The sequence below is a fragment of the Phlebotomus argentipes genome, unplaced genomic scaffold (genome assembly GCF_947086385.1).
Source record: "Phlebotomus argentipes unplaced genomic scaffold, Phlebotomus argentipes genome assembly contig_59, whole genome shotgun sequence".
Taxonomy (NCBI): domain Eukaryota; kingdom Metazoa; phylum Arthropoda; class Insecta; order Diptera; family Psychodidae; genus Phlebotomus; species Phlebotomus argentipes.
The window spans coordinates 98,290-114,711 of record NW_026776160.1 but is presented as its reverse complement, the minus strand read 5'-3'; the positions used below and the strand labels follow the sequence as shown (position 1 = coordinate 114,711).

The following is a 16,422-nucleotide window of genomic DNA, read 5'->3' as shown; positions in this document are numbered from 1 at the left end:
ATCTTGAGGTTATATTTAATTTTAGTACGCAAATGTAATTGTAAAAGCAAGAATCTTATTTAAAGCTGTTATTGAGCCTGAAATAAATCGAAAAAAAAGCTTATCTCCCCCTTGGAAATGAGTTTGTCGAATGAAAATGGAAAATTAAAGCGAAACATCGGTTCTCTCATGTTATCTAAATATTGTGTAGCCGCAATACATGAAAATTGCTGTAGGTTTTCCATCACAATTTCCACACTGTTTAGCCCTTCAGCGCCCCCTCGATTTGTTTACCCTGGGCGAGAAGGGGTCGCAATGTCTTCTGTCTGCGGTTCCACCCTGCAGGCACATCGACAAACCTGGCCCACAATCAATACGGCTCCTTCTGTCGAAGACTCTCAGGTGAAATTGAGGTGACAATGATGGGTTTCATGCCACGCAAATATGTACATATTTTGCTTCAAATATTGAGTGTGATAATAGAGAGATATTCCAGGCAATATTTGTCACATATCTGATTAATGTTTCACTCTGTTCGGGGGCACTTTTCTCGAGGGGGGGGGGGGTGGAAAACTCCAGCGCCAACTAATCGCGATTGGGGCGAATTCTCAGAGGATTTATGGTAGCTCTTAGAGCACTGATTTCAGGGGTTTTATGTCCGAGAAAAAAAGTCGTCCATCTGACTCAGAGATGAGTGTCTCGAGTTTGGTATATATCACGTTGTGGCGTAAAAAGAGCACCCACTCCACCCCCGCAGAGTTGTAATTCACAGCTGAAGGACTCTCAGAGCGCCACTTCTTTGACGGACGCAAACACCAATTTCGTGACCATTGACTTCAATGAGCGCCTAATGAGAACTGTGTGACACACACACACAAAGTTTAATTGAATTGCCCATCCGAAGTACACTTGGTGAAATTTGAAATTGGTCCAAATTGAATGGGGGTGGGGGCAAACGATATATCGGATGTGGCTTTGATAAACAAAGTGGGAGAAGAGTTGGCGAAATTCACATAAGAAGTACATCGAGTGGATGTCAATATTGGCCATGGGAGAGAATTCGGAGAATTTTCCCAGCACATGACTTGTAACTCAATTAAAATCAAGGACTCCTTGTCTAAAATCCATGTGTTTGGCAGCATTTCGATATGCTTTCCCGGTGTTTGCACTTCAATTAAGTCAATTGCGCTGCACGCCAGTTGGGGACGAAGAAAAACAAGGGCGGATGTTTTGCTCCCCAGAGAGAGAGATTGGCTGCCAAAAACATCCGCCCATCCCGTGAGATGAGAATGCCACCCCCCCTCCACCCTCAATAACATATAATTAAGTGGATTGTAAATCTTTTTACATTGCCATAAATTACATTTCGCCCAGCACAGATGTAAATTTTATACGGCGATCTCGTGATGCCCAAGAGTTTGTCGGTCATTGTGTTGCTCTGGCCCCATTTTCTGCTGGGGCTTCCAATGGGGGGGAGGGAGAACCATTACTAACCACCGTCAACAGCCCCTGCGGCACATTGAAAAGCAAATACTGTGGCGGGATGCGGAATGGGGTTATTTATGATGGTAAATATGCGGTAACAAAAGAAATTTATATTATTCGTGCAGTATCACCCACAATAAGGTAAATGCGAAGGAGCACGATCGACTACAGGGATGTGAAACTCCTTGGCAGTGCCTGAAAAGGACGATGAGAGAGATTGGTTGCTTCGCTACAAGTGTAAAAGCTCAAAAGTTACACCAAAAAAAAATTCATATCGTTTCTCAAGAAGCTCTCCCGGTAAGTTTGCCAAGTATCTTCTCCCAATGGAGAAACTATACACAAATTTCTTTTCGTGAAATTTGCTTCATTTCACGATGAGTATAATTAAAATTGCTAAAACGATAAAATTGCAAAGAGTTTAATGCGATATCTTGCATATGCACACAGAGGAGAAAAAGCTGAGAATCCCCCAGGAAGCAGAAGCATTTTGAAAGCTTCCCCCGCACTTCAAATAACTCCCTTGGCGCATAGTTGCAGTCAAGGGGGAGATAATAAGGTCAAAAATGGCGAATAGTTCAGTGGAAGTATTTAAAAGTGCATTAAAAAGTCACTTTCAAGAGGAATTAATGCAATAATTTGAGAAAAAGAATTTTTCTTGGCATCTTTCTAGGTTATGTGATTAATTTAGAACAAGCTTTGCCACTAAATAACCTCAAAAATACTGTTTCGGGATACAAAATTGTCTATTTCAAGAGCTATTGGATTGAATTTCTTCTCCAGAATTGCAAATTTCGACACATTTTCGATTTATAACAGAATAATTTCTAGGTTATGTTCCAAAGTGCATTCAAAAGAGCGCTTAAAAAATTATTCCCATCAAAATATCAACTGAAAACTTCAAATATTCCCAATACACTGTTTCTCTGTAAGATTTCAGGGTCAAACAAGTAAAAAATTGCGTCTTTTTAAGGCAAAAACTCCTAAATTTGAGGTTATGTTACTTTAGGCGGTTGGAAAAATGTATAAAATTCCGAATAAGGAGAGAAAAATAAGAAAAACACATGTTTAAACTACTGCCAAAGTGTCTGGACGTGTCTGTGATCCTTCACAGTTGAGTGTACAGAGTTTAGCCGTATTATCTCCCCCTTGGTTGTGGCAGCAACAGTGAAATGCTGAAACTTTAACTTGTTGCCCAACTCAGGCCACGAAACAATGCATTTCAAGTAGTATTCTCGCACCGTGAGTGCTCAGAAGAGTTTTTCATCCGAGCTTTCATTGGCTTTTGCTGCACACCTCTTTTGTCTGGCGCGTCGATTGTCGGATTGGCCGTCAGTGGCGCGAGCTTTGGCATTTTCGGCGTGATTAGCAAGTAAAGAGAGCCCTTTATTAATTTATTCTCTCATTTTCAGTCTCTCTAATCGAATCACTTTGCAACAGTAGATTTTCACACTTTCCCCGCCTAAGCTTCACAATTAGCGTTGCATGAATTCCCAACATAATTCACTTATGAGATTCGGGAGAAGCCATAGAGTTTGCAGACTCTTCAACCCAGGAATCTGTCTGTTGCACCCGAAATTTAACAATGTTGAGCTTATTAAATTTGTAAAACGGGCTGAGAGCTTTCATAATCCATCCTGGGGGAGGAAAGTTCACTATATATGGTTGAAGTTGGTCTGCTACTGTTAAACCATAATTCCACTAATGTTTACTGTGATGAATTTCATTCACCAAAAACTATTCTTGTAAAATCGAAAAGTCATTGTAAAGTGATGATTTGCAAAAGTTGAATATATAACCTATTTTTCCACGTGAGTACCTGGAAAATCGTTGAACTTTTCCGTACGGTTATGAGAAAAGTTTCTCCACTGTGTCATGTGATAATGCAAGTACCTTTTTGGAGAAGAACACACGTCAGAGTGGAAATTTTACACTATTTCAAAATCTTCTAAATGCGAAAATACGCAAATATCACTTTTCTTCTCCTCCTGCGCGAATTAATTGAGACAGCAATTTTGGTTAATATGAAACCACAAGTCATATGATGAAAATTTACAGGGTTTTTGGAAGAAATTCGCCCACTTTGGATTCTTTGCAAGACAGAGAGAAAGAGAGAGCTTAAGACAAGTAAAGCTCAACACCGCATGGCGAATAATTTATGAACGATTACGCCACGGAGGGTGGGATGCATAGAGACGGTCCAAGGGGTGGTTTTTCCCCACAAGGGCGAGAGGATTTTCTCCATTATTGAGCAACTAACACGAGCCCAGAGGCAATACAGACGAAATAAACTCATGGCAAATGTCTTTCCTCACTTCATTAAATTATTAAATGACTCAGAGGGCCTATGAAGGCTTTCACGGATATTAACAAACGAAATGGCGCTCAGTTTTGAATGCTGGGACAAGAGGAGTGGCGAAAAGCGGGGTCATTTTTCCCGCGGAAAAAAACTTCAGAGAGTAAATTGAGTTTCTCAATTATTCACACACTGATTTTTATTGACTGTGCCACGAATTACGAGAAATAAACTCCGTGTAATACATATGCAGTTATGAATTTAGAGCTTTTGCAATTGACTTTGTATTATATATAAATGTTTTATTACCCAGGAAAAAAAAAAGAGAAAAATCAGCGTGATTGTGTTATTTTTAGCGCGTCTGTTGGAAATTGATTTAAAAGCCACTTTTCAACCCCCGCCAACATTATAATGAAGGAAGCTGAATTTTTAATTACACTTTTAACAATCGTGCATTATTGTCCCAAATTATTATTTCATTGGGTGTCGTTAATTAACGCCATGCCCATAGTCAAGGGCTGCTGTGGAGCTTTTAAAGCACGATGAGTGAAAAATGATTAGGGCCTTTCTTCGCCTTCATCATCAAGCGCCGCCAAATGAGTCGCTTTTTTTCCGCTTCCCACGCAATTCACCACAATCAGGAATTAATTGTGATGCATTAATGAGGAGAGCTTTTATCTGGGCAAAAGTTTTCGCGGTGTAAAAAAGCATGGCAGAAGCCTTTGAATGTCAGTGTCTCGTGATAAAAGGCAGAGCATTTCACATTGGAGGCAATAATCAAATATTTAAATGCCTTTTTACGTCAACCTTTCGGTGGTGAAATTTGTCTGAGGGGCTGAGATAAATCTCACGAATTGCGATAAAGCTCCAGATTGATCATCGTCAAGAAAGGGCGGCGTTGGGGTTGTGGGGAGTATTTTTTATTTACACACTCTCTCGCAATGCGACAAGGATGGAGAGAGAGAGGCTCCTTGTGTAGTGTTGGATGTTGTCGTAAAGATGTTCAACTTTATGAGGGGCTGATGGTAAATATTCCGTGGCGTTTGACTGCATTCTGACGTTGGGGAGTGCAGAAAACCCCCAAAGAGAAAACAGACACACACATCGAATGGGGAGGAAAAGTGCAAATAAAGTATAATTTTTTCACACCATCAAGTACTCTCTGTGGCAAATCGAATTAAGAAAGAGTGTAAAAGTGACTCTCCCTCATCAAGAGGATTTTCTCCAGCATTTGCCACTCATCTCGACTTGCCAGCAAATTATTTGCTGCTGGAGAGGCGGAAAGAAATTTTAGCTCCACGATACCATCGAAGAGCCTCAACAATGGGGCGATGGCAAAAATTCACATGTGAAATATTCCGCCAGAGACATATTTAGTGTGATGTGTTGAATAGTCGAATGGCTGTCGCCTTGGGGGGGCGGAAATTCCGCAGAATTCACAAAACTACCCCAGCAATAAGTTCGCCGCGCGCGCGCGAGGGTTGGTGTGAGGAAAAAGAGAGTGCTCTGTGGAAATAAATCAACTCATGGATGGTTTGAATTTTCTTATCGGCACAGCGATAGTTGCTGCCGAAGTGGATGTGCGGAAAATGGACTAACAGCCAGTGGACTTTTCTGCTCCATTTTTCGCAATATATGGCGCTTTTTTCTCCCTTCCATTCTTCTCATGTCATCCTCTTCGATTGTCTTGTTGTTGTTATTGAAATTCAGAGGCGTCAATTCAGCCCACCCCCATTTCTCCCCCCCCCCCCGTCATTGTGTGCTCAGCGAGACAAAATGGAAATTCATACCAACCCCCGAAACATTTCCTAATCCATCAGAAGACTCCAGAGATTGATTGCCAGCATCCAGTACGGAAATAATCGAATGTTTTTGTCAAAGTCTAACTTCATGACATGAATAATTTTGCATCTCATATGCATCATTAAGCATAGCATTTTTAATCCACCCCCAGAGCGTGTCCTCGGATGCTCTCAAATCTTGCAATCATTCCAAATTATCGCCAAATGGATAAACATTGACTGGGAGGGAGGGTGATTGAGGGAAATTGATTTGAAGGACAATGCTGGGAGAGAGAAGCGACATCAATAAGGAAATTGACTGTCTTTTTGATGAATTTTTATCAATTGACTCCTTGAGATGTCACCATCCGAAGAAATTCAATCAATTTATACGGAGAATTCGCACTGTTGACGATGATGATTCGCATGAAAAGAGGGTGGCCTTTTTGAATATTTATGCGTCGCATGGTGAAAAATTGATGGAAATTTTGCAATTCAGAGGAAAACATTATACATCGCACTATACTTCTAATTGAATATTACTTCGTACTTCACTCAAATTCATTATATATCAAAGCGTGAATGGCGTTCTTTGAAGTCACTTTTGGAGAAGGAACAATCTTTCGTGTGCATCAATTCAAGTGCTGCTGAGATGTTTATTTACCATTCCAACACCTGACAATTGCAATCAGCATCAACAGAGTCATTCACTCTCTGTCGAGAGCATCACTATAATATTCCTTTTACTTCCAGCACTTCTCGAGTCAATGGAGTTATTTGGGGGTGTGTTTTGCTTAAACTTCCTCGCATTTTGACACACTAAAAACTTTCCTTTATGGAATATGTCGCAATCACGGGGGAAAATTGTGTGAAAATTTTAGGGACAGTATTTCCCTTTCCTCCCTTTCTGTCTGTGGGGGTGAATAAAATTTTTATGAGTGCCTGTAATGTTACCCCAAAAAAGGCGACAACAATTTTTCCTCCCGGTGTGACTCAGTTACTTTATATTCACGTTAAATTACTCATACAGCACATTGAGGCGATAAGGGAGAGTTGGAATTGTGTATGCACGCATAGGATAGGAAATCGTTGTTGTTCCAGTGCTACGCAAACAATATACCGCTTAATTGTTAAAAGATAAAATCAAACAAGCTCCCCAGATTTCACCTGGTGCTCTCAAATTGTCGAGAAACGATTCGTGTTGCTCGTGGAATGTGCTAGATTTTATACCATTTCGCCTGGGTGGGGGGTGTTTTCGTGACGAGGGGATGGGGAGGGACATCCCTAAGTTGGTCCCATGTGTGATGAGTTGTGTGTGTGTGGGGAAATCCAAAGTTTCCAGTTTGAAAATTAATTTTCTTGTTTATTTCACAACTCATTTAGAAGATGGATGGGGGTGTGGAACATTATTTACATTCTCAAAGGCATCCCTCAGATATGTGTATTTGCTTCTCACACAGTATTTTCGCAAAAGATTATGTGTATATAGCTTTGGGTTGCTCGGAAAACACGCGACACACGCGGACTTTTTTTTTATATATATAATATTTCTCATGCGAAATTCATGAAAATTACGTCAAAACTTTCATTTTAATTTAATACCATGGCCTCAGATGATAACACTTGAGGCTATTCTTAGTCCTAATTCTCTGTTTTTCACTCTCAAAACTTTTCACACCTCCTAACAATGTTTTCTGCGCAGCGCGACAAAACTGTGTCTTTGAGATTTATTGCAAATATCAAAAGAATTGCTACAATTTTAATGGGGAAAATAATTTAAATTTGAATATTATCAGGCAAAGTTTGAATATTTTCCGGATATTTCATTACAAAATTAAATATTTGATTATTTTCTCCACATATCGCCGCCAGAGGTCAGTAAAATCGGCATGAGGGACGCTAATCTCCTCGCATTTTTTGCATAATTTTCTCTCTTTTTACGCATTTTCACACTTTATGACTTCCTCACGTGATCCTGGTTAGGATAAGAGGAATTTTGAGTGCAAGAATGAAGCTTTTCGCTTAGAAGAAGCCAAGTTTCATCATCAGCTAATCAGCTGATCAAGTTTGACAGTCAGGAAGAAGTTCCGATTGTATTTCCCAAAGGCGAAATTTTGGCAAATTTGTGACTTTTTCCTTATTTTTGCCAAAGTTGATATACAAAATTTGAATAAAAATCACAAATGCACCAACATTATGCAAAATGCCTTTCATTTGCTCTTGAAATATATGCTGTGAAATCGTTGTAGCAACATTTTATGATACACTTTCGTGATGGAGAATCTCACACAACAACACTAAAAACTCATGACTGGGGTAATTAAAGTTTTCTACTTCCGGAAGGGAGGTTTATATATATATGAATTGTAATGTCATATGTGGCGCCATTACTCAACCATTCACGATTCATGCAAATTGCATTAATGATGTTATCTGTAATTAAATTTATGTGACTTGCTATCTATCTGATTTCACCCACAAAACCTTCTTCCTCGCTTCATTCTGAATTTTTTGGCACTCATCTCTCGTCCCGAACACATCATTCAAGAGAGGCGCTTTCCCGCCCTCCGTCCCGAGAGAGGACGGTGGAAATGAGGACGAAGATGAGGAGCAGGAAAGACAAGAGCAATGACAATTAAAATGATGACTGGGGAATATTGTGGAAAAAAATTGAGTCATTTCAACTTTTTTCTCTCTCTCAAGAGTTTCATTATTTCAATGGTGAAACAATTACAACCATAAGAAAGCGCCCAATTTTGTCGTCTCTTCCACCTGGAAAGTGGCCAACATTCTTGGCCATGAGCGCATTTCTACAAATTTCTTACATCCCTTTTTCCCGTTCCCACCCATAGAAAATGACAAAAACCATTTCCAGCGTCAAAGTCCAACAATTGCTCGCTGGAGAAAGGTTAAATAGAGGTGAATTTATGGAGTGTCTGGCAAATTTCTTGCTGCAGAAAAGCTCTCTCTCTCTCTCAAGTCTGAAGAATCTCCATTCAACATTGGCCAAATGTGACATGCCATAACTTTGGCATTTTGCTGCAGCAACAATATAAGATATATTGCGACTTCTATGGCACTATTTTATGAGTTAAAGCAGAGAAAAAGCTCCATCGCACTTGCATGACATGATGTTACTATATGCCATACGCTTCTGTTTTTTTTACTGCAAAATAATCTTCCTTTCATTGCAAAAGTGAATATCCTGAATAAGTGAAAAATTGCGCACAGAGTCTGACTCGTCACGAGTGAAACTCGGGAAATTTGTGTGGTTGACAGTGCAAAAAAGCGCTTTGCATGATATATTGTGTTGTTAGCAGCATTTTAATCATCAAATCCACTGCTCAGCATCTGAAATAGTGTCAAGCAAGTCAGAACTGTGATTATTTGCAGTTTAGTTCTGCGCGACAATCTGCCACAGTGTAAAAGCTTTTCTGAACTTTATTAATCGAAGAATCGGGACTCTTTGTGCATTCACTAGTTGGAAAATTCAATGCATTTTGACGCTATTTGCACGGAAAAAGGAACACAATGTTAGTTTGTAAGTACATAGATGGAGTGTGACACTTGAGTCGCCTGAAATTTCAACTAATTGTATCACTTTGTTGCGTAATTCTGCTCGTGCGATGAAAAGGGAGAATTTCACGATTAAATTAAGTCTGCACTTCAGTGCATTCTCTAAGTTGTTTCCAAGAAAATTCCAACACACCTTGCAAAAGGGTGCGGCTGGGATAATCTCAATGGATCACGTGTATTAAGCTTTTCACGTGAGCTTTTCATTCCTCCTGATCATGTTTTTGTTGTCTTACTTAGGCATTCCCTTATAGCAAGATAGGATATAACTTTTGGGGGAAAAACTTCACGTATTTGCAACATGCATTCCAATTTTGGAAAATTTACCCTCTCTGGGGTTGATGTTGAACACTCTCCAGAGAGATAGGGGAAAAACCACCGACAAAGTCTAGCAAGAAGTGTGTGAAAATTGAGAAGTTACTCAATCTGTTGCGAGTAGCATGTCGAGAGCTTGTTATGTGCTTGACCAGGAGAGCTTTGTATGTTCATCACGGCATGACCAGCGGGTGCACTTCCCTCATTGCTGCATGCGCCGTTTGTTTTGGTCAAAACAACTTCACAACTATTTCACATAACATACAATTTTCATATGAACATCACTTGAGGTAATGGTTGGAGTGTAAATTTGAGTAAATCACGACATCACGAGCTTTCCCACATGACACAGTTTTCCTGTACTGAGAGAAAAATCGGGCAGAAATTAAGGAATTGAACTGCTCGAAACACTTTTTCTGTTTTGGGTCGGATTAAGATTGCAGTTTGGTCTTAGACAAGACACGTGGCGCCGTGAAATGTCGGATTTTGATCGTAAAGATCTATGAGAATCAATAGGTTCTCACTCCGAAATCGACTTGATTTTTTTTTGACATTAATTGAAAAGGTGAAAATCTTAAATTTATGACTATTTAAGCTTATGACTGTGGAATTTTTCTCAAGAATACATAATTTTTCCGAGTGTGGGCATTAATGTGGCGCTGGCGAGTGCATGTTTGAAGCGGTGGAAAGGTTTGCCAATCCTCTTCAATCCACTCTCAATTAGGGTAATTATCTGCTCCAGTGCATTGTACGGAGTGTATTTTTCCTTCTGTACTTGATGACCTGTAAATGATATTTATTGTGTAGCCATTGTGCTCCATCTCGGGCCAAATGGTGCGAATTCGAGGTGCACGTGTGTGCGTGTGTGTCGTGGAAATGGGGAGGAAATGTTCAGCTCGCACAGTCTTTTTCTCATGATGGAGGTGAGTGAGGTCATTATTCACATTTCCGGATTCCGGTTTGCCATTCATCCATCAATAGCGAGGCCCCTTGGCTGAGGTATGGAACGGAGAGGTGCCAAGATTAAATGTCTATCAAATCAAACACCCAAGGATGTGTCTCCTGACACGAGTGCGATGGAGCGTCTTGGGCTGAACAAGGCACCCGGATTTATTTGGAGAGGTGTACAAGATTGGCAATTCCGTGACATGAGCCTTCACGCCTTCCCTCCTTATCTATTGAATCTATCACGTCACAAGTGGAGGAGGGTCTCTTCGATATCCAGAAAAATGCGGGCAATTTTTATTGAGCTTTTGTCCACTGTTTGCTACCTTTATTTGCGGGGAGAATTTCCCAGGGCAAAAAAAGCCCACAAATTGGAGATGATGAGAAACACATTAGCATTATTTTTCATAGTTTGTGTCTGACAGAAAACACAGTGAGAAAGTCGCAAATGTGGTGAAAGTTTAATTGCAATTTCATTGCCAAACACACACAAAGTCTTTCTCATCTAATTAAGCTTCTTTCGTAGCCGCGAGAAGAGCTTTTTTTGGGTGTGGAATTGAGAAAGCTTGAAGGGATAAATGCAAATTGTATGTGGTTTCCACTTCATCTCAGTCACTTGGTGACGCTTTCATCCCTTCTATTGTGGCAATTAGTGTCAAAGAAAGCTGCGGACGAAATGCGACAGAAGCGAGAGAGCTTTCAACTGCGAATAGCGGAGCCATATATGCAGATTTTATTGATATAGTTGGAGAAAAGTTGGCAAATGCGTCTATATTTCACTCTGTTTTGCAGTCGATTTTAATTATTGGACTCATGAATATGAATGGCTGTGCGGCGATGATCTTCAACAAGTCCCTGATAAATGGCCTGGACTTCCTCAGCAACTTGCAGAATTTATTCAATGCCACCCCATCTGCACGTCTCATTGGCGTCACTGCCAGGGGGGGTGTGAAATTAAATTACTTTCTCTGCGATAATCCCAGCATAAACAAAAACCACAAAGGGAGTGGCGAAGGGAAAAAGCGCACTGTAATTACGGAATATCTCTGGACAATCAATGTCGAGGGAGCTTTCAGCGTGTCGGATGTGAGTCGCCGTCAGACTGTGGCTACAGAGGAATTTTCCAATTTCATTCTGCAGCGCTTATTGTGGCAAGAAAAATGGGAGATGCGGTCGTGGCGGACTTCCTGACTATTTGTTCGGCGTTGTTGGCACGGTTTTAATTGTGCTCTCACTTGTCTTATGCGCCAATCGCCTTTGCCACGTCCCACAAAGTCACCCAAGGTAGAATCTCGCCTCCTTTTCATGCCTACTAAAGCAACCGTGAGCCATAAAACAGCAACGAAGAGTACTCAAATACCCGGCGTCTCCATCACACTCTTGACCAACTTTCATATTTATCGCTGTATTTATTGTATTTGTGCCACTTTTCCCCACTTCCCACCCCCTCCCCCCCACTTTGGTGTTGTTCTGCAAACTCCGTATTTATTCTTTGGTGGGTTTGAGGGGGAGGGACGTTAGGGGGGTGGTATCATGAGCTTTCAGTGTGGGAATAATAGAAAAACAGAGAGAATGATGGAAGAAGCACGCAAGGAAAGTTCCATTTGAAAAGGCAGGCAATCGAGGCAGTGGATGAAAAACACTTCCGACCAGAATTACCTGGGAAAGTTGAATTTGATGTGTGTATTTTTCCCACTGACAATCGGGCCACTTTCTCGCCGTTGAGCTTTTCCACGCCAAATTTGCTCATTTATTTGCACGACAAAAGCGCGGACAAAAGGTGTGGAAAATCAATGGGAAATGTCTTACTCGTCCTCTCGCTTCAGGGATGACGCATCGCTCAGTGTTATGAGTTATCAGCAATATGTTTAGTAACAATTAGCTGTATTCACTGTTACGAGCCGTCGACACGCCAATGTCTCATTGAATTCGCCTTGAAAGGAGGCAATCAGGAGGGCAATAAAAAGAAAACAAATGCTCACAACTGTGAGGACCTTTCTTCGCATTCTATTCACGCTATTGAATGATTACATATATTGTGTCTGCAGATGTGCCAAGCGACGTATCAATTAAATTTGCCGAGGGAGGAGAAAATGATCTATGAGATATCGTGAATTAAAATACTTTGTCATACTTTAGGCAATTAGAACCATTCCTAACGAAGCTGCCAGCAAATATATTACAGCCTCTCTCTCTCTGCGTCAAAGGTAAAAGTTAAACTTTAGCGCACCGAGCGAAATTGATGGTAATTCTCTACTACTTCAGCCTGAAGTTTATATCTGATTTTAATTGTCAATGCCTTTCACCGTATCGTATGAGTTATATTGAATAATTTATCAATTATTTCCACGCTTATCGCAAGTATCATTAATAAAACATTATAGGTGGAAAGCAAAAGGTATCTTTTGAGCTTGTATACGTTGGGGTTTTTACGCTGAGTTATTTCCTTCAGAAGCTCTCTTTCAAACATCATAAATTGTTTGTAAGCAGAAGAGGGAAAATTACACCTAATTTATGATACTTGACCTGGGCTATTCAGCCAACAACTTCTTGTTGTATTCCGTCGGGACGAAAGTTTATGCGAATATGCAGACGCAGAAGAATTATTTCGCAGCACCGCCAAAGTGTATCTCGTTTGTCGTCCTCTGAGATTATACAATTGAAAATTGAATTTTTAATTACGCAATATGTATAGAACAATTTTCCCCATCAGCGGCGCAAACAGAGAGCTCAAAAAGCTCTGTTCCATGCAAAATAGCAGCAAGACCACGCACAACTCAAAGCTCATTAGGTAACGGCGACTATTTTTGTCGATGTTCGAAGCTCTTTTATGCATTCAGCTGAAAAATAAAAAAAAATGTTTCTTTTTCACTCCGGATGGCGCGAGATGGGCAAAAAATATGGCGACGAGAGAAAAGCGCACAAAATGAAAATATTTATGCTTTTCCACCCAAGTTGATATACGTGGAATTAATTCACCGCTTTTTCTGCCCTTCGAACTCTTGTCAAGGCGCGTGTTTATGAGTTGGAAAGAGAGTCTTAGTGGCATGAAAGAAAATAAATGTCGTTACAACAAACACCTCACAGGGAAAATTGAATACGTGTGCAAAAAGAGTTCTCCCTTCATTTCGCCATCGCTATATGCGCGTCTTTGCCCAGCAAAGCCGAACACTTGCACTTCAAAATGGGGTGGATTTTCCAACCCAGAGGGAGAAATTTTCCCAGAGCTTTTTGCACTCTTTATGGAGTTCCTCTCGCGCACACAGCAATTTGAGTGCCCTGGCAAAAGCGCTCCGCGCGTCTCGCCAAACTATAAGCTGATGGTGTGTATAAAGGCGCTGTGGCAGCCCTTTGGAATTTTGATGAGGGGAAATTTATTTAATTTATTTCCCTTATGAATGGCACTACATCTACATAACAATAACAAATTTTTGACGAAATTGCGCGCGTCTTTCCGCCCAAGATATGCGGAAGACATGGGTGGCCGCCGGGGGTGTGTGTGTGTGTGGACGCAGCCTCTCGACCGCAATGTGCAGAGAAGCTCCGCCACCCACTCCACACTGCGACAGAATACCGTCAGCGGGAAATTTATGAATGAGCCCCACCCCCCCATCAACCCCCGAAAGCACTCTTGCACGGGGCGGAAAAAAGCGCGTGCTAGGAAAGTTTTTTTCTCCGTACATCGCCATATACTTGCGTTCTTGTGATTATTTCCATCCGCCGATATGTGGGGGGGCTGAAGGCGCTTGGTGAAAGTTTCATCCCTCGTCGGTGAAGAGGATGCTGTGCTAAATGGATATTGAGCATATTTCAGCGCGGCGGAAATTGATAGGAGAACTTTTCATCAATATCACACTTTTTGCATGACATCAAAACCAAATAACACACCATAAGCAACGCTCTTCACCCCCACTTCGGCGGCACGGAAACTTTTCCCCTTGTTTCTGATTTATTAAATAAACTTTCAGCGCACACACACACGATTTTTTTCCTTCAGCGCTATTTATAGGATTGAGGTCTTAATGCGGTGTGGAATTGAAATAATAATGCATTTAAGACGACGCGTGACTCGAAAACTATCATAAGACCTCTTATGATTTCCATTTTGATGTCTTCCACCACTAAATTGTCGGTACATCGCCAAGAAATGTAACAAATCGGATTTTCCTTGAAAATCAAGTGAAATAAAAAGTCGATATTTGATAGTTTTGCCGCACTTTTCGTTTTAGCAAGTATTAAAAGTTGATATTTGATAGAATTTAAGGTGAAATATTAGATTTACTGGATATTTTTGTGTTTAGCGTGATGAAAATCGCAACTTGGTCTCTTAACAAGACACGCGGCGCTGCAAAATGTCAGAAGATAGGAAGAAAATATCAGTAGTTTTGCTCATACTGATGAGTGTAATTAAAATTCGTCTGTCAATTCTCCATATGATAGAATTATAGAACATAATAATTAAAGTTGAGCAATATAATCAATTTAATTGCTACTGATTTTGACTTATGTATGATTTAAACCGCACACTTTGGGTGAGTTCATTATGTGTAGATTGTGCTTCTGAGATATTCAATTGCAACCAGAAATCAATGGTAAACAATTCGTGAGAGTGTTTCACACAGAGATAATCCAAAATTAATTCCCCACTGCAAATTGTCAGTTGAAACCACATTATATGAGTTAATGTGACACGCAGCATTGGCTGTTTTATGGCAATACACAGGATCTTCGCAATTGAATGCGAAGGTGGCAACAAAGCCGCAGCACTGGGTAGTTTATTTTGTGGGCAAAATCACGATTAATGGGTGGTAGCATTTGCTGCGGGGTCTGAAAATATCCAGCTGAGGTGAATTAAATTGGCCAAATTGCGACATCACCGGAAAGCATCTCCGCCAGTTCAATATAAGCATGGAATTGTTATTAATATGTGGCACCGCGCAAATTCACCCCCCGCCCTTTTTCCACCCCCGCACACTGTGGAAAAAGTGTACAGCAGGTGATTTATTAGCAATAACTTAATCCTCCCGCCTCGGATCCCGAAGAGGCGCTGCATTAAGCATCTCAGCCACTCTTGCTGACTCGTCCTCTGGTTATCGCTTCCTGCGCTGGGGGAGAGGAAATCTTCTGAGATACACACGCAGAGTTGATGTCCTTCCAGATGATATATTTTCTCCTCTCGCCGCGCACTTTGGGAGGTATCAAACCCGGGCTATTAGTCTTGATCGCAATCTAGGCTATCTAGGGCATTTTTCGATCCGCACTCCGTGCGAAATATAAAACTGAGAGTATAAGAGTCAACAGCATTACAAATTATCCTGGATGCCGAGAGGGATACGAGCGAGAGTGAGAGAGGGTGGATTTCGGGAGGGGTGTTTTAGATATTCCCACGAGCTTTCTGCCAGTCAGCAGAGTAATTTATGTGTATGGATGGGCGGATGAGGGTGCAAAACAATCGACCACCCTCGGCATCGATTGATTGTGGCCAGAATGGAGCTGTAAAAGTCCAAAAGCTCCACGCCACAGCGTGTTTCTTCCATTTACTTCATTTTACATTTGTGAAACCCTTTCGAATTGAGTGGGTGGATATTTGATAGGTGAACCACCCCCAAACCATCCAAGCTACATGCTCACCTTTCGCCTCCGTCGTTTGGCTTTACACTCGTCAGCTGTTTCTCAGAAGGGCTTTCACTGGGGGAGGTGGGAAAAAGCCCCAGTGGAGTGTGAAGAACTTCCAACGTGGCTTTTGCGGTTCTATTTTGGTCATATTGCCTTCCTTCGCATGCACGTATGGTGAGACATCATTCAAACACTCGTAATCCACTTAAGTTGCTCCCTCACTTTCCGGGTTTTGATGCGAAAGGGGGGTGGAAAAAGCTCGAAAGCTCCACTCGAGTGACATGCAATCACCATTGCTGCCCGCCATCCAATGAAGAATGTGGCCCGATTAATTGCCCAAAGACGGGATACAGAAGGAGATTTGAATGGGAAAAAAAGAGTGGAAAACCAAAATGATTTAATTCCCCCGAGACAGAGACAAATTTCTCACAATTT

The 16,422-nt window shown here is 41.1% G+C and overlaps 1 protein-coding gene across 1 annotated transcript in view; it reads left to right on the top strand.

Moving 5' to 3' along the window:
• The first annotated feature begins 294 nt into the window (after positions 1-294).
• Positions 295-16,422, top strand: part of LOC132262724 (alpha-2B adrenergic receptor-like) — a 37,078-nt gene continuing 20,950 nt past the window's right edge. Inside the window, exons 1-2 of the mRNA XM_059762078.1 lie at positions 295-381; positions 11,164-11,457. Coding sequence (XP_059618061.1) covers positions 295-381; positions 11,164-11,457 — 381 coding nt within the window. The remainder of the gene's footprint in view (positions 382-11,163; positions 11,458-16,422) is intronic.